This window comes from Onychostoma macrolepis, chromosome 15, assembly GCF_012432095.1.
Source record: "Onychostoma macrolepis isolate SWU-2019 chromosome 15, ASM1243209v1, whole genome shotgun sequence".
Taxonomy (NCBI): Eukaryota; Metazoa; Chordata; class Actinopteri; order Cypriniformes; family Cyprinidae; genus Onychostoma; species Onychostoma macrolepis.
The window spans coordinates 3,469,252-3,487,559 of NC_081169.1; the positions used below are offsets into that span (position 1 = coordinate 3,469,252).

General features: G+C 36.2%; 2 protein-coding genes across 5 annotated transcripts in view; one reads left to right on the plus strand and one right to left on the minus strand.

The window, feature by feature from the left end:
- zmp:0000001236 (mastermind-like protein 2) overlaps positions 1–4,227 on the plus strand; it is a 68,265-nt gene extending 64,038 nt beyond the window's left edge. For 3 of the 4 annotated variants that reach the window (XM_058799743.1, XM_058799742.1, XM_058799744.1), the window contains exons 4-6: positions 574–741; positions 1,139–1,247; positions 2,564–4,227. In XM_058799743.1, the coding sequence (XP_058655726.1) occupies positions 574–741; positions 1,139–1,247; positions 2,564–3,414 (1,128 nt within the window). In that variant the 3' untranslated portion in view covers positions 3,415–4,227. The remainder of the gene's footprint in view (positions 1–573; positions 742–1,138; positions 1,248–2,563) is intronic. The other variant, XM_058799745.1, reaches the window with a different exon arrangement.
- A 387-nt stretch (positions 4,228–4,614) lies between these two features.
- Positions 4,615–17,766, minus strand: mindy4b (MINDY family member 4B). The gene is made up of 13 exons (XM_058744690.1): positions 17,571–17,766; positions 17,358–17,452; positions 17,248–17,275; positions 14,634–14,810; positions 14,112–14,234; positions 10,183–10,277; positions 9,661–9,826; positions 9,511–9,576; positions 9,234–9,304; positions 8,650–8,722; positions 8,396–8,572; positions 5,741–5,921; positions 4,615–5,638 (listed from the first exon to the last, which is right to left on the minus strand). Exons 1-13 carry the CDS (start codon positions 17,706–17,708, stop codon positions 5,496–5,498), a joined length of 1,533 nt encoding a protein of 510 aa, XP_058600673.1. The 5' UTR covers positions 17,709–17,766; the 3' UTR covers positions 4,615–5,495.
- Between the last annotated feature and the right edge of the window lie 542 nt (positions 17,767–18,308).

An 18,308-nucleotide genomic window follows, 5' to 3' on the forward strand; every position in this document is an offset into this window, starting at 1 on the left:
CAGTCTCATAAGAGTGTAGCAGGGCTTGAGCGTGGCTATCAGTCACACAGTAAAACCCGCGCTACTGTATGCAAAAAAACTAAAAAGTCCTGAGAGCCTCATTGACTAGGGTTTCTAATAAATGCATGTAAAATGAAAGTGATTGATTTAAAATGGAAACCTGTAAGTGTTTAAACAACAGTCTGTAAGACAGTGCTTTCTAAATGATATTAGAGCAAGCGTTTATTTACAGTGCATGTCACTGCAGGCATATTAAAACGACAGGATGTTTTGAGAATTTCTGACTAATTTGTTCTCCCTTAGGTACCATTACGTCCCCATTATGGATATAGCCATGGATGTGTTTTCTCTAAGTGATAGAACAGTGTGGGAAAGGCTATGGAAAATCCCTATCACCATGCACAGGAAGTCACATGTGAATAGGGACTGTGTAACATCAGATTCACTGTAAACAAAGCTTGCCCTCTAGTGGATTGATCGTTCAATCACAACAGGATGTAATGCAGTGGCTGGTGTGACATTTATTGATGTGCCATTTAAATGTGAGTTTAAGAACACACTTTCCATTTGTAGGGAATTTCGCCAGGACCTCGTTTACCAGCGAATGGGCGTCCTATAGATGTAACAGGCCAGACCCAACAGCAGAGGCCTCCGGTTCTCAGTTCTCAGCAGAAGAACCCAGGCCAAGACCAGAACCTTCAAAGACCGCTGGGTCAACCGCAGCTCAACATCCCTGATACAGTGAGTGCTGCCGTTTCTTCATGCCTAAATACGGTGCTTTTATAAATGTTTTCTGATAGGTAAATGAATTGTATTGCTCACAGAAAGAGAATTAGCTTTAATCTACTTAAGCATCACACATTTTACTCGGGGTAAGTTTATTTTTCAATAAAGTCAATTTCTGCATGGGCACATACCTTAAAGTCATGGCCACAAAACTCTAATGAATCTCTTCCACTGTTCATTTAGCGTTGCATGACAAGATGCCATACATATGTCAGATTATACAAAGTAGGTTACTACTGGACCCTGCTTTGATTGATTGATACCATAGCGGCACCCCTGTGATTGACCACTCACATTTTGGCCAGTTGTAATTGAACTACTAAACAATGTGCTTTTGCTGTACATGTTTCAGGAGAAACTGAGCACGCAGGATCAGTTCAGTCGTCATCTAACACGACCTCCACCAGACTACAAACAACCACGCAATGGAGTTGGAGCTCAACAGCCAAGCTTATATGCAGGTGTGGAATGTATTTTCAGTGTCCTATAATATGGGAATGTAATATCTAGTTCAGTCATGAAACTCTAGATGGCACAGACTGATAGGACCTTCACATGCTATCTGTTCAATCACATCATTTACTACACATGCTGATTGGCCTCTGCTGATTCTGCAGCCGAGATTTCTTGCTCAACGTTTAAATTTAAAATATAACATAAAATGTAAAATGTTGCAGTGTTCACCATGAGCTCTTCCTGCAGCACGCTATCAGAATTCCTCTAAAACCCTCCGGAACCACCTGTCTACAGCAAGTCCATACTGGCTTAGCAGCAGCAGGATGCGTAGTAGATCTAGTCTGCTAAGACAAAATACATCAGTGGTTCTCAACTCTGGCCCTCAGTGTTCGCTTTCCTGCAGAGTTTAGCTCCAACCTTGATCAAACTGACCTGCCAGTAACTTTCTAGTAATCCTGAAGGCCCCAATTAGCTTGTTAGGTGTGTTTGATTAGGGTTGGAGCTAAACTCAGGAAAGTGGACCTAGAGGGCCAGAGCTGAGAACCCCTGAAATACATTAACATTGTTAAATCGTTAAATCAACATGCTAAAACTATTCAGAGTTGTCATGATTGAACTATATTAAGTTAATGAATTATACTCACACGGATGTTGTGGTATGATTAATTGAACCAAGGTTTGGATTAAAGGGGTCATATGATGTTGCTAAAATGAACATTACTTTGTGTATTTGGTTTAATGCAATGGGTTTACATGGTTTAAGCTTCAAAAAAACGTATTTTCCATTTATTGGTGCTCCTCTCTGCCCCACCTGAAACGCATCGATTTTTACGAGGTGTGCTCTAATTGGCCAGCTATCCAGTGCATTGTGATTGGCCGAATACCTCAAGTGCGTGACAGAAATGTTATGCCTTTTACCATATTTGGAAACACACAGCATCTCCACAACATGGCGATAGCGGCATCTATACTACAGCGAGAATAAATGTTACGCCACCTTTCTTTGCGTATACATTTGGGCGGTGTTATGCAAATCTTCGCACACAGTGATGTAGATTTGTAGGGGCGTGTTTGAATTAGGCTTTTTAGGAAAGTGTGGATGAGTCTTAACTTTTAGAAAGAATATCTCTTTGGGTTTGAGACTTTAATCTTTTGACTTTACGAATCTTATATATGCACAAACACCTTGTAACATTCCAAAGGCAAAGCAAACATGAAATCGCGTCATATGACTCCTTTAAGCAAGCACACCAAATCTTGACTTAGATATTAGTCATTATCAGTACGCTGCTGCTTGGTAAATCAGTATTTTACATCACAGATCATTTTTATGCATATGCAACAGGCAATGGGTCAGACCAAAGTGACATCCAACCCTTGTCATGCCACCTGCCTAATGGACAGGGTACCAAGATGGTGCCCACCTCAGGAGAGAGAAGGTTTCCACTTGGACAAGACCGTAATTCAGGACCCACAGGTGCTCAAGCTTGCACAAACCAGCTCCGACAGCAACCCAGCAGCCTGATCCGAATGGGGCTTCAGCAAAACAAGCCTCAGTTCCATGGGACAAACAACCAGAGTGCCACTTTTCAATCGAGCACTCAGCATGTGAGGACGAGCATCAGTCAAGATTCCCTACTGGGGCAAAGATTGGGTGACATGATCACCAATGCCAGCAGGATGGACACTGCTTTGAACTGGGTGAACAGCGCCAAACAGAGCGGAGCTCCAACAGGACTAGATGTCAAAAGGCTCCCCAATACAGTGATGCCCCAAAGTGACATTCATTTTCCTCCGAGGTCTATTTGTCCACCTAACCAGGTGGCACCTCATTCTAGTCTGCTACCCATAAACCCTGCAATCAGAAGCTCTGCTCCCAGAGCCAGTCAGCCTAGGATACCCCCTCTACCTGGGGTGACTTGCCTGACACGGTCGTCCCCCGAACAGCAGGGTTGTCCAACCACATTTGGAGAGCTGAGCCAAAGCCCAGCAGCTTATCAGAACAACCGGGCAGGCCGGTTGACCTTTGATTTCTTACCAGAGGATGATAACACGGTACCAGGGATAAATGCAGACTCGGATTTCATCGACTCCTTGCTTAAATCAGGTTCGGGCAATGATGACTGGATGAAAGACATCAACCTGGAGGAAATTCTAGGTGGACATTCATAAAATAGACTCAAAGCATGAGAGTTTAGTTTGAACTGACTGTATTAGGAGCCTAACGTGAAAGGTCTGTTAATTTTATTATTTTATTATCCCTCTATTTGTGTGGAAAACAAATGTATAATGTTCTATTATATTGTTGGGCTGATTCTTCATACCATCTACTAACATGTTGTACAGTTTAATGTTCATGGCTTCAGTGTTTTAATTCCACCACACAGTACCCCCAAATCCCTACCAGTTATCATTCAAATGCTGAGAGATTTCTGTTAGAGCTTTTGTTACTAATCCGTTAGCACAGAGATTAATGTAAAAGAAACTGTGATTCGACTGCCATGATAGAGCCACTGAGCATGACATTGGCACTTAAGAAGCAGTTTTTTATATTTTTTTTTATACTTTTTGTTCTGGCTCTTATAGTTCAAGGTTATACAACTTAAATATTATAAAATTTAAATGCTGTTGCATAACATAAGTACGGATCTGTTTTGACTATCCATTCTGAAATTACATATCAACGGGTATTGAAAAAGAGCCATTTATGTATCATTTTATTACACATCCAAAAGAGAAAATCTGTAAAGGGAATACACGTTCAGAATGTTAGATGCTATTGTTAACTGATAAGGTCGACCTTCGTTAGAAAGACACGTTAAGTTTATAAGTTCTTATTGGTAATATTGTATTTATACACCTGTATCTCAGTATATACAATAATATTTTTTCTATTTCTTTTCTATAATGCGCTATAATTCTGTCATAAGTGTATATCCTATTATGTCAGTTTAGCCTTTGATAATAAACTACATAAAAGAACCTTTACAGCACATTTTGACAATTTGTTTTCTTATATTTCAGGTCAAATGGAAGTGAAGTGCCACAAGGCTCTGTCTTAAGTCCTCTGTTGTTTTTATCAGATTCATAAAATATGATAAAATCAGCAGTAATCCATCTTTTCTACATTGAACACCTGTTAGATTCCTAAACAATTATACAATACTGATACTTATAAAGTTCTTAATATTGGAGATCTCAGTATCTAAGCAGTCTTCATTCAATTACTCTGTAGTCCATAACTCAGTAAATTCACAAGATAATTTTTAATTCTGAACTATAAAAATATAAGTTTACCATCTTTTGTTTTCCATTCTCACAAACAAAGCAAATATCACAGTCATGAGACCAGTCTATAAGAGAACAGTCTAATAAGTTCATATTTTTTTATTAGATAAAGTTATTTAGGTAACACTTTACATCACGGTTCTATGTTAACATTAGTCAGTGAAATAACCATGAACAATTTTACAGTATTTATTAATCTTGGTTAATTTACATTTTTACATACATCTGTTTGTGATGCTTCACAGTAGTTAAAGTCAGTTAATTACGATGATATAACAAATTTGAAATGAATAATAGCACTTTTTATTAATTAACATAAATCTAGACCAATAAATGCTGTAAAAAAAAGTTAACTTACTGAACCTTATTGTAACGTATTGCCTTTCTTTAATTAACAATACTAGCATGCAGCAGTAATTAAATTAAAAATAAAATAAAATACTACATACATGATTTATACCAGATAGGAATCAAAGACTGCAAGGCTTTGAATAACGATCTTGACTTAAATTGATTAAACCCTGTAACTTGAGACATCAGCTTTTTCCATCATGACTTGAGACTTAAGCGATTAAGTCTCGAGACTTGATACTAGCAATCTGAACCCATATCGGATCTAAATAGAAGGACAAAAACCGTATGGAGGCTAAATGATATAGCACCAGAATAGATTTTAACATCTGTGGGACATGTGTAAACCAGATTTGAATATTTCTAACAATTGATAAAAAGACTTTGGCTTTTTTGCCATGCGTTACATATTTTAGGTTTTCACTTTTGTTAAATGCTCAGATGCTGAAATGGTCAAATCGGCAGGTTGTGAAAGGTAATGTTATTAAGGTTCACAAGTCAAAATGAAAGTCAAAAATAAAGCCCAAATCAAAACCAATATATGAATATAAAATCTAATTTATTGCAGCCCAGGAGAGGTATGCTACAAATCAGGTGATCTGCTTTAGACCTCTTCAGAAAAAAGGCACTGTCCCATTCCAGTCAATAACGGAACCCTCCCACTTGGTCCTAATGGTCATCTCTACAGATGGAAACTTTTTTTCTGGGTCTCCTTGAATATCATTATTTTCAGCCTCCCAGTGATGGGAGTGTGTATCTGAAATACAAAAGAGCAATACAATATATACATTTGAAATGTCTGTTTCACACGATAATAACAGGCAGGCGGCAACAGGCATGGGCAGAAGCTAATGACTACCTATGGTGAGCACTGTTGTGTTGAGCGGAGTTGGTTGGCCATTGTAGAAGTAAAGCTGGAAAAGATGCTCCATCTTCCAGTCAGAAAGCAGTGAACGGTTTGGGCTGAACAAAACACTGTAGGTGCCATTAATATTACACACCCAGATAGGCAGCTTGGGGGTTTTCAGCATACTGCCCACCTTAGGAAAAAAGGATCAACTCGGCATGGATGTGTTCAAAATATAACAGACTACAGTGCAGTGATACAGAAGCTAAGAAGCCAAGTGGGAGTAGATACAGCAGCACACTTTAAGTAAAGACATACAAAATGAAAAGCATTAAATTCACTCTGGGTATTAGCTTAGAAAAAAATCACATCAAGCAACATGCAAAAAAAAAATTTTAAAAAAGGAAATTATAACAAAAAAGGACCCCTCATGACCATGTGTCATGGTCAGTAATTCCGTTTGATATTTTTATAACAAGGAAAGGATAGTACAGACTGTTATATATCAGGTGTGAATGCATAATTTCAGATATTTGTAAAAAGAAAAATACTCTCTACCTTAATCATAATTTTCAAAAAATGTTGTAAAATATTTTGTGTACACATATATTCAAGGAGTGAAAAATGTTAAGTTTACTTGCTGGTTACACGATGTGACATTTTTAGAGTCATTCAATTTTAATGGTATAAATATTTCTAAGCTATAATTTTAATAATTTGTGTGGGTGTCTGTTTCCTTTTTATCATTGACACTTTTTTCCTTTGTGAAAAAGAAAAGGCTACTTAAGTGGGCCAAAAAGCACTCAATTTCAGATATAATTTGCATTTAATAAAAATTTTAACTATAATATATTTTAATTTCATTGCAGTTTGCATTCAATTAAGTGTCTGAAATCATTATAGTCATTATATTATTTTCCAAAGTACCCTTCAAAATATGATCCTAAATTGTACTTTTGTCACTGATCTATTAGCAGAATACTTTGGAGAACCTCTAGGGAACCATTTTAGGATGCCTCCAGCAGTGTTGGGCAGTAACTAGTTACTAGTAATTAGTTACTGTAATAATATTACTTTTTGCAGTAACTAGTAGTGTAACTAATTACTAATAAGATGTCAGTAATAATATTACAGTTACTTTCCATAAAACAGCTTAGTTACTTTTGATGCTTCAACCCCGCTGATTTAAAATCTAACAATCAAATAATTCCTAGATTTATTTTCATATTTTTCATGACTCGCACATGCATGTGATGTCCGCAGTGCAGCAGGCAAGCTTGGAATATGGAAAAGCAGATAGAAATATTGCATTAACGGCATGTGGTACATTATATTAATATAATATAATTTAAAATATTTTTGGAAAATTAAACAGTTTCTTACAAACTCATATGATTACATAAAATACATAACAAAATATAATCGCATATGGGTAACAGAAAAATTACTTCAAGCTACACATGACAATTAATGAGATGAATACAACACTTCTACTTGAATGCCACTATCAATGAATATTGAGTGTTTGTAATAACTTCTGACTGCGATCCAATGTGGATTTTGGTCAAATGATGAGGCAGAAATATGTTGTTAGTAACATTCTAGAAGAATTTTATCTGGAAGATACACAGTTACAACTTCTGTGGGGTGTGAAGAAAAAGTAATGTAACTAGTAGTGTAACTAATTACTGTTGCCAGAAAGTAATAAGTAAAGTAACAATATTACTTTTGAAAGGAGTAACTAGTAATGAGTAATATATTACATTCTTTGAGTAACTAGCCCAACACTGGCCTCGGCTTTTTATCAATTCCAAAAATGCAAAAAACAGACACAGATTCGCATGAGGCCAGGCTACCTTTATAGAACAAATTTGGAAGGATGTGAGGACACAACGCATCTTTCTGAGAATTGAAATGTCATAACTTATTAAAATATAAAGTAATGTTAGTAAATATCTTATTTTACATCATGCATTTTTGAAAATGTGTATATGTATATTTAATGTTACCAATGCTTTGCTTAAGATTCTTCAGTGTTAAGATTATTTTTAATGTGCCTATAAAAATACTGTAGGGTTTCTCCAGGTGTTTCACTTTATTAAAATTATGCAAAACAAAACCATAAATGTTTATTTTCACAAACCATCATGTATATGTGAGCACTTAAAAGAGTGAGAACAAGAAGTTTAAGTTTCATAGGCATCTGCCTGCAGTGTCTTCTGGATTCTAACGGTTCAGTTCTCTGAAGTCTGCATTCAATGCATCCTCGATATCAAGAACACATCCAGACACTTTCATGTATCCTCTGTACCTATGTCCTTGAGTATTGGAATTGAATGTTTCATGAGAACACAAGGATGCAGGATTTCTTAAGAATGCATATTGAGAAATGTCTTTATTGTGCACTTCAAATTCAAGGGCTTCATTTGGAACATTAGGTTCCTCAGAGAATGATATGCCCGCTTTCTCTCTCTCTTTTTTTTTTAAGTGCCTAGAGATTCTCCAAATCAGTATGGCGATCTCAGGAATCACAACTGGTGGCTCGAGTATCTTGCTTTTACAGCGTTTACTTATTTGTTGCTTGTATTTGACCTAATGTAAAATTTTCTGAGAAAGTGACACAGAGAAAGGCCAAGCCCCTGAAACCACGCAGGATGGGTACAATACCAGGGGGAGCTGTGCATGGTGGACTTGTTCTCTGTTCCAGAGCAGATATCCGACATGACTGCGAGTCAGGACCCCGTGGAGAGGCTGGGCGAGCGCTTCGTCTTGCTCATCGTTCAGCGATGTACCGTTGAAGACATGAGGGGTCGCACAGCCAGTCAACAGCAGGTTTAATAAAGCCTAAAGAATGTAGAGATAATTTGACAATTAAACAAACAAGTCACATGAACAAAAAACTCTCAAACAACCTTCCTTACCTGTCGACACACAAAGTTCCCCAAGCTCACATGCAAAAGATGAGTGGTGGTACAGTCGAAGTCTGCCCGTATCCTACAAATTTAGAGACTTGCGTAATTCAGTCACTCATTCATTTACAATACTAAAATTCTCTTTATTTATTATTATGGCAGATCCATATTCTTTTATCAATTGACTGTATTACAAACTAAAGCTGACTAAAATACTGAGGTATTTCTCAGGCACTGGAGATGTGGAGTATTAAAAATGAGAAAATATTTGTTTCTAAATATACTGTTCAAAAGTTGGTAACATTTTCAATGTTTGTTTGCATTTATTTGATCTCAAATACAGAGAAACAGTAGTACTATGTCTTACAATTTAATTACAATTAACTTTTTCTGTTTTAATATATTTAAACATGTTGTTTATTCCTGTCATGGCAAAGCAGAATTAGTATATTATACATAATCCCTCAGATTATAATTATATGTTTTTTGTTTTTTGGAACAGTGGAAATGTCTTTACTGTCACTTTTGATCAATTTAATGCTTCCATATAGAATAGAAGTACTGCTTTCTTTCAAGACAACCTGTAGACCTACCTGTCAATAGTCCTGGAGAAGATAAGGCTATACAGAAAAAGTATGATTCCATGGCTTCCTTCTTCCTTAAACTACACACATTCAGGTGAAAGTTAATCCAACATAAATGCAAGTTTTATACAGCCAGTATTTCATTCTTCTTACAAACATCTGAGCAAGTAAAAGAAGGAATATTTCAAATAGAATTATCATGGTCTTATAATATAATACAATACAATATAATATATGGCACAGATTTTCCTAATTATATATAATTTGTGTTTTTAAATGTACCTACACATTGGATGTGCTCACATATAAATGATCTAATATCATCTTTCTTTTTAAAGGTGAAAAGCTGCAACTGTGGAATCAAAAAAAGAAAGAAATTAAACAGTTACAACATGTTTTAGCTGTGTGTTAACATGTTCTCATAAACTGCACGTACCCTCTCTGTGAAGTTGTCCAGTTTGTAGTCCATGTGGGGGGTGAAACAGCGCTCTGACGTGACCAAGCAGACGGTGGCTGTCTGCTCCTCACCAGCTGTCCACAAGATGTCAGTTAGAGCGGCTGCCAGCGCCTTCCTCTGCTCCTTCTCCCCTACCACCATCAAACTGAGAACGAGAGAAAGAGAGAGTCTGTCGGAGCTGTGATACAGTGGACTGTGCAGCACCACAACATTCTCATTTCAGTTCGGACCATTCAGTCGAAACCTCAAAAACCTTTCATTTGAATGACACAAGGGATTTCAACTGCAATATACTGGATGTATATTATCATTATACATTCTTATTATTAATTTTACATTAGATTATAGAAATAGCAATATTTTTACCCCAACCATAAATGTTCTGATAGAAATGTAAAAGTTACTACTGGCTGAAAATCTGAAATCTTCCCTTCTGCCATGGTTATCTCCCATACACATAAACTTGGGGAAAAAAAAAAAATACATAAATTAATTAATCGCCTTTGCATTGTGCACTCTGAGTTCATTGGCCGGTTGAAAAGCAAATATTTAATAATATAAGCCTGAACCACCATCTGAATAGCACAGGCTCCTCCCTGCAAGAGAACAGAAAGAGAAACACTGTTTAGGCTCACATTTGTCAGGCATTTCTCTCAAAAATTCCACATGACAATATACTTTAACTTTAATTCCCATTTCAGAATTCAGGACTTTCATGTTAATGATGAAACACAACAAATATGAATATGATTAATCCAAAAGCTATAATTAAAACAATGTGTGCCAGAAGGTTTTGTGTATTTAAAGGAACCGTTATTCAGTTCAGACGTAACTCGGGGGAGAAGAATGGTTGAGTAAATTGTTATTTTTGTTTTCTTTGCGCAAAAAAAATAAGTATTCTCGTAGCGTCACAAAACTGAAGTTGAGCCACTGATGTCACATGGACTGTTTTACCAATGTATTTACTACGTTTCTGGACCTGGGAACATTTCAGTTGCGTTGCTGTCTATGGATGGTCCCATAGCTCTCCGATTTCATCAAAAATATCTTAATTTGTCTTCCGAAGATGAACGAAGGTCTTAAGGGTCTGGAACGACATGACGGTGAGTACACTGCAAAAAAAAAAAAATTTGAGCCAATTTAAAATTTTAAGGCAACCAGCTTCAGCAGATTTTTGAGTTTTCTCAATTTGTCGTTTTAAGTTTATACAACAAAAATTTGAGAATCTCCCAGAAAAATAAGTTGAGCAAACTCAAAAATCTGCTGAAGCTGGTTAAATTTTTTTTTTGTTCGCTCAACTTTTTTTTTTTTTTTTTTACAGTGTAATTAATTACAGAATTTTCATTATGGGGTGAACTAACCCTTTAAATAGCTGAATGTTAGTTTTTAAACTAAAACAGAACTGTTTTTTGTTTTTATTGTTTATAATAAGAAATACATCTTGAGTACTAAATTAGCATATTAGAATGATTTCTGAAGGATCATGTGCCACTGAAGACACTATAACCAATCGTCTTGGTTTCTACTGTAACCTCTGTTCTCTGATGGAGTGACACTAGGGGTTGCAACTGAGAACCTCAAACACCTTCAGAACAGACCGATGAGAACTTGCCAAGTGGTATTTGCATGCCACTCACCCATACATGCGGGTATAAAAGGTGATACCGTGCTCCAGTCATTTAGGTTTGTGCTGAGGAGCCGAGACAGTGTCCCAGTCATTTCAGTGGGTTGTTCTGTGTTGTGAAAGGAAGGACACCAAGTCTGGTTCCCTCCATCAGGGAACGGAGGTTACAATAGTAACCAAGATGTTCCCTATCTGTCACTCACTTGACATTGTGTCAATTTAGTGACCCTAGGGGTCCCTATACTAAACGTCACAACCAGCTGAACTGTGTTAGTGCAGATGCAGGCAGGCTGCTGTGTGCTCAATATCAGACTATGACATAACCTTCTCAATGCCCAAGTAAGCTGCCATAGTCCCGTTGTATCATGATGGGGTGGTAAAGACTGTGCTTACACTGGGAATAGGCCACTTCAGCTGTTTCTTTTCTGAGTTTGTGCTGTGGAAAGTGTTATTTTTACCATAGAGAAAAAAAGGACACTGCAGAGACTACATCCTACCTGAAGACTGACACGTGGAGAATACATGGACTTAGTGGGACGTGCCACATACAGAAGGCAGTCTCTGTGGCGGGGTCTGCATAAGAAGGGAGAAACTCACACCCACAGGGCACACGAGGCCCTGCCCAAGGGAAGGCACAGGGTTTACCGACAGGGAAACCGAGCAGTGGAAAATAGATCATATGTGACCCTGGACCACAAAACCAGTCTTAAGTCGCTGGGGTATATTTGTAGCAATAGCCAAAAATACATTGTATGGGTCAAACTTATCAATTTTTCTTTTATGCCAAAAATCATTAGGATATTAAGTAAAGATCATGTTCCATGAAGATATTTTGTAAACTTCTTACTGTAAATATATCAAAACTTAATTTTTGATTAGTAATATGCATTGCTAAGAACTTCATTTGGATGATTTTAAAGGCGATTTTCTCAATATTTTGATTTTTTTTGCACCCTCAGATTCCAGATTTTCAAATAGTTTTCAAATCTCGGCCAAATATTGTCCAATCCTAACAAATCATACATCAATGGAAAGCTGATTTATTCAGCTTTCAGATGATTTCGAAAAAAATTGACACTTGAGACTGGTTTTGTGGTCCAGGGTCACATATGGGATTACCAAGAGGGAATCGGCACATATACAGGCTCACCTGAAAAGGGGCATACAATGAGTAATGGGCCTGGTAGTAAAGAGAGGTGTCAACTGCATCCAGAATTACACTGACGAAATTACATCTTCAAAAAGACGTTTTCTACAGTGTTGCTCTTATAGGAAAATTCTGTTTTATGGAGAAATTCTATTGTTAGTAGCTTGTTGACACAAGGTACTCTCTTGCACTTAACAGTGCATGTGGGAGAGAGAATCACTGAAATGTGTCGTACAGAGTACAACAAAGTTTCTAGGCAGAAGTCAATAGAGAGTTACGCTTCTTCTCGGCTCCGAAAAACTAATTTGAATGAGTGGAGCAAGCCATCTCTTTTTACAACCTATGTCCAGGGAAGTGGCTTGCGAATTCCACCTGCCAATTCTCATTGGCCTTTTCTAAAGTATCAGAGGTGAAACAAAAATAAAATAAAATAACATGATGGAATCCAGCACTAAGTGTTCAGTTTATGAACCATTCATAAGCCATGTATGATAGCTTTTACATTCATTTTGTTATTACTGGAGTGGAAATCATTCGGTGGAGAAAGTTCACCTTGAATCAGTTTCTTGAGTGCTCTTAATATAATTGTGCTTTCTTATAGTATCCTAATGCCAGTGTAATCTAATAATGCATGCCCCACACTGTACTACCTGAAGACAATGGGAAGTATATTTGCTTAGCTGCCTTAGTTTGAGCGTACCGATGATCTGTGGTTAAGAAAACGGCCAACATTTCAAGCTCATTACGCAATAATGAGGTGGTGGGTAGTGATGCAATGTTCAGACAATGGTGTCGGGCTAATCAATCTGAAGTCATGAAAAAGACGCACGAGAAGTGATCTACTAAAGCTTGCAACACAATCCTTCTTCACTTATATAATTTGCAGTTCTGGCAAAGGGGAAGTAACTTTATTAACGTGATCAAACATAAGGTCAACTGTCTCAAGTTTGTGCTTCACTAGAAGTATTTTCCAATTCCTCTAAAAGCAGGCATTTTAAGAACTGTTAAATCTGTTAAAGTGTCAAATAAGAATGCAATAACAAATCAAATTGACTCAAGGTTAAGGTAATTAAGGTAATTCACCCCCCAAAAAAGTTATTATGACATGCCAGTTTTGAATTCAAGATGATTCAAGATCATTTTATGCTCCATGGGACATGGTTTTGTAATGGCAAGGGTGAGTGAATAATAAAAAAAATTATAACGGTTGTGTAATTCATTTTAAAGATGATTTAACTAAATTAAAACGATGAAGGGGAGATTACTACAATGTGGCCACACTTTTTAAACTAATTTCAACACATTAATAAGTCATGGGAATGAATTTAACTCATTTGTAGCAACAACAATATCTCACATTGTGCAGGGCCCTGTATATTAGTGCAAATTTATCACCATTTATCAACATTCTTTTTACCATTTCCATTATAAGATCTCCAATTTCATTTCATGATGTATTGCATTTATTTTACATATGTCATTTGTTTAGATATACACATTCCCTTCACTTATGCATAAACAAGTATCATTAAGTAATTTAAATGACATTTTTTATATTTAATGTTTTAGAAAATGTTACAAAATCCAATTTTCAAGGGTTTATACCCAAAACTATGACAATAAGCGATGGCTGTTAATGAGAAGTTTTCTTTTACTCACCACCCTCTCAGTCTCCAGAGCATATGCCATGTCAGAGAAAGGCTCCCGAAACTTGAAGAATGATTTCTTCCACTCATAGTTGAATATATGGAACGTGTTCCCAAATAAAATATTTCTTAAACTCTGTATGAGTGACAAAGCAAAATACAATGTGTCAAAATAATCATAAAGAATCATGTGGGAAACCATTTTTTGTTTGTTTACAATAAAAATCAACTCCCAGATCCAGCTATCACCACTGAAATGTATGTTTGCAATCTTATTATTTTGTCATTATATTTAACTTTTTTCTCTATGATGTTCTGGTGGATTTGTTCACCCATTTAGTGGAATTAGCAGTAGTTATGACTATATGAGACTAACCTGATCTATTGCTTAAAGTTCTAATAAATAAATGAGGAGTCCATATCCTGTCTTTTGTCTCCGGGGCACACATATACACACACAGCTCAAGTCTGTTATGAGACACATGGGAGGCAAGCGAGCGAGGGTCAAGTGACAGGGTCATGTTCCACGACTCACCACCGCCAGCTCTGGTGACAGCGGTTGCCCACCCAGACTCGGAGACACTGTGAGGGTTTGAGGAATGGAGTAGGGCGCTGTGAACCGGTCTATCTGTGCTCCGATGTGATGGGCCGAGGTGGCAGGTCTAGAAGAGTCGTCACTGTCCTCTTCAGATTTGATCTTCTCACTAGGTCTCTATACAAGTGATAAAGTGAAAATGTGCAGTTGTTACAGTATACCTTTTACCTAAAATTCTAACTCATTTCTGTTTTAATATATTTTAAAATGTTGCATTTAAAATCTATTAAAAAAAAAAAGATAAATTACTCTCTTTTGATCAATTTTATATGTTGGTGCTGAAAAAAAAGTTTATTTCATTTTAATCAATCAATCAATCTTACCCTAAACTTGCCAGTTTCCACAAAAATATTAAGCAGCAAAAAAAAAAAAAAAGTTTGCAACATCAATAATAATGTTTCTTGAACACCAAAGTAGCATATAAAGATTGCTGCTGAAAATACAGCTTTGCCGTCACAGGAATGAATTGTGTTTTAAAATATATTAAGACACAATATTAAGACAGAAATTGGTTCTTTTAAATTGTGATAATATTTTGCAATATTACCGTTTTAAAAACTTATGTAAAAACTTAATTGCTCTTAATTATTCCAAACTTTTGACTGGAAGTGTACACTATGTATAGGTTATATCAAAATTTGTATTTACACATTTGAAGGCGAAGCCTACATAGATGTGGAGTAACAAGGTTTTTCAGTAAACTGCTTAAAATCTCACTTTTATCCATTGATAATCAACTCTTATTTTTGATTATCAAAGTATCCCTAATCTAATATTTTTGTTACATTTTCTAACATAACATATAAATATTACTTATACATTTATATCTTTACTACATTTATATATTTTATGTTTCTAACCTCTCTTTATAACTCTTCAAAAAGAGAAATCCCAAAAAGCACTGTTTCTAATATTATGAAGATGCTATAGATGAATGAGCCATCGGTAGATAACTCACATTTTGGTTTCTCTTCACCTCCTCTTGAAGAAGCTCTATATAGCTCAGTCTGGAGTGCTGCAAACTCTTGATGGTTTGCAGAAGATCCTGATAATTCGTCATGATGGCCTTTACATGCATTCTACTACTACATGTAAATTCGGTTTCACACATGGCATTGTGTGGATATGCCTAGTAAACTGCCTTAGAGGTAATGTGGTAGCAAACATACACCTCTCCTCCAGTCTGTGATACTCTCATCTGATTGGCTGACTGCATGTCATGGGAGAAATGACATACAGCCACCTGAGAGCACATGGTCTGTAGTATCAATTATCGAAATATCAGACTTAACCACATAAGAATGGCATAAGCACATGGGACGTTATATTTCCGTTCGCAGGATTTAGGAGGTGTTCGCACAGATGCGTTATTGCATTAAAAAACAGCTGCAAGCACAATAGACTGCATCAGAACACAAGTTGGGAGATGGGTTTTTAAATATTTAGCAGAAACATTTCACCACAATTTAAAGTTCTGTCATCATTTACTCACACTTGAGCCATTTCAAATGGATGTCACAATAGGATGTCTGCCTATGTACACTTTACAAAATATTGACTATAAGCCTCCAAAAGTATTCCAATGTAATATAAATTCATTCACAAAACAGATTTAAGTATCAGCACATCGGAATATAGCACAGAGTTTGTATATTACTTTTATGATACTTTTATTTAGATTTTTCATTTTGAGTCTTGGGTAACCATTAATTAACCTTCTGGAATTTTTCAGTGATTTTTGACTGAAAAAAAAAAAAAAGTTTAGCTTTTTTAGCTTTTTTTTTTTTTTTCATGGTACATAACTTGGTAAGGGTTCTGGCACATATGTGAAAAAATAAATAAATAAATAAATCATGCACATGATTAGAAGAGGTTAAACGGTCTGAAAAAACAAACAAACAAACAATCAAAAATACTTGTCTAGCTTGTACTTAAATTGGAAAGGAATGGGAAGTGAATTTAATTTATGTTTAATGCACTCACACTAATTTTTGAGATATCAACCTCAAATTTGGAACACAACTTGTTTTTTATGTCTGATTTTCTCAGAGTTTTAGAGTAAACCACGTTTTGGAAAAAAAATAAATAAATAAAATTATATATATATATATATATATATATATATATCATATAAAATTTAAAAATATTTTTGTGCATTTTAATGCTTTTAATTAATTTTTAAACTTAAACTTCAACATTGTTTTTGTTTTTTTGTTTTTTTGTTCACTTCAGCAATAATCTGGCAAGTGTCTTTTTCAAAAGACCATAAAATATCATAGAATACCCCTAAAAGTGCAACATATTAAAAAGAACATTAACAAACTAAAATATAATAATATAGATTCATGTTTTGAATCATACCCGTTGGGAACGACGTGTAAGGGAATAAATGATGACAATTTTGTCCTTTTGAGCTAAACTAGTCCAGTTTTGCTTTCTCTAGAAAACACAACGCTTGTGAACGCATCCCGGGTATATGTCTGAATTAGAAATAGAAAACATTTAGCAGTCCATAAATAAATAAATAGCCTAAATAAATATTACTAAGACTTACTTTAACATAGCCCTGTGGTAATTCCAACCTGAAAGGTAAAAACAGGTGAGTAAACATGGAGGGTCGCTGGGCAGCAGCAGACAGCAGACAGCGTGCGTGCGCGCGCGTACCCGCGGGAGTTAAATATTTCTCTCCATTTGTCCAATTCCGCGATCTGCTGGAGGATTTCATCTATTTCACTGCTCGCCTCCACATCAGTGTCCATCTGCAGGTGACAGGAAACATCACACCAGCATTTAGCAACTTTCCTGCCTCGTGTTCCGCAGGATTCCAGGTGAAAGAGTCTCACAGCTCCCCCAGGACCACAAAACAAAACAACATACCAGTGAAACAAGCGCCTTGCAGGCTGCGCGCAGACAGGACGCGTTCACGCATGTTTCTTTGAGCGTTGCTTCTTGAACAGGAGAACGCATCATGTGTGAGCGCCTTATTGTGCACATTAGTGGAATAATACAGTACATTTATGGTCATGGAATATAGTAGTAGATTTAAACAGTATTTAGTGAATTAAGCTTAAGTTGTGATTGGCCTATTTTACTGTGGCTGAGAGAGCTCAATGCAGAAAACACATGCAAATAGAAAAAGCACCAGCAAACCAAGAACACAAATTCATCAATTTGACAGCAGGTGCTGCAAATGCTCACAACACAAACAAATAAAGAATTGTATTTGCAGCGCGTTTCTTTGTTTGATTGTGTTGTGAGCATTTGCAGCGCGTGGGTTGTCAAATTGAAGAAGTTGTTTTCTTAATTTGCAGGTGTTCTTTCTATTTGCAGCGCGTTGAGCTTTCTCGGCCACCATACTATTCAGATAATAGTTTGCAGTACAGCAGGCATCCTGTTTTTTTTTTGTTGTTGTTGTTTTTTTTCGTACAGGACCATTCTAAAAAAAAAAAAAAAAGAAAGAAAGAAAGAAAAAAAGCAGAGTTGCAGTGAATATAGTATGGAAGCCCATTTCCGACACTGAATAATAATAATAATAATAATAATAATAATAATAAAAGGTTATTGTGACTTTTTATCTCACAATTCGGACTTTTTTTCTCATAATTGCATGATACA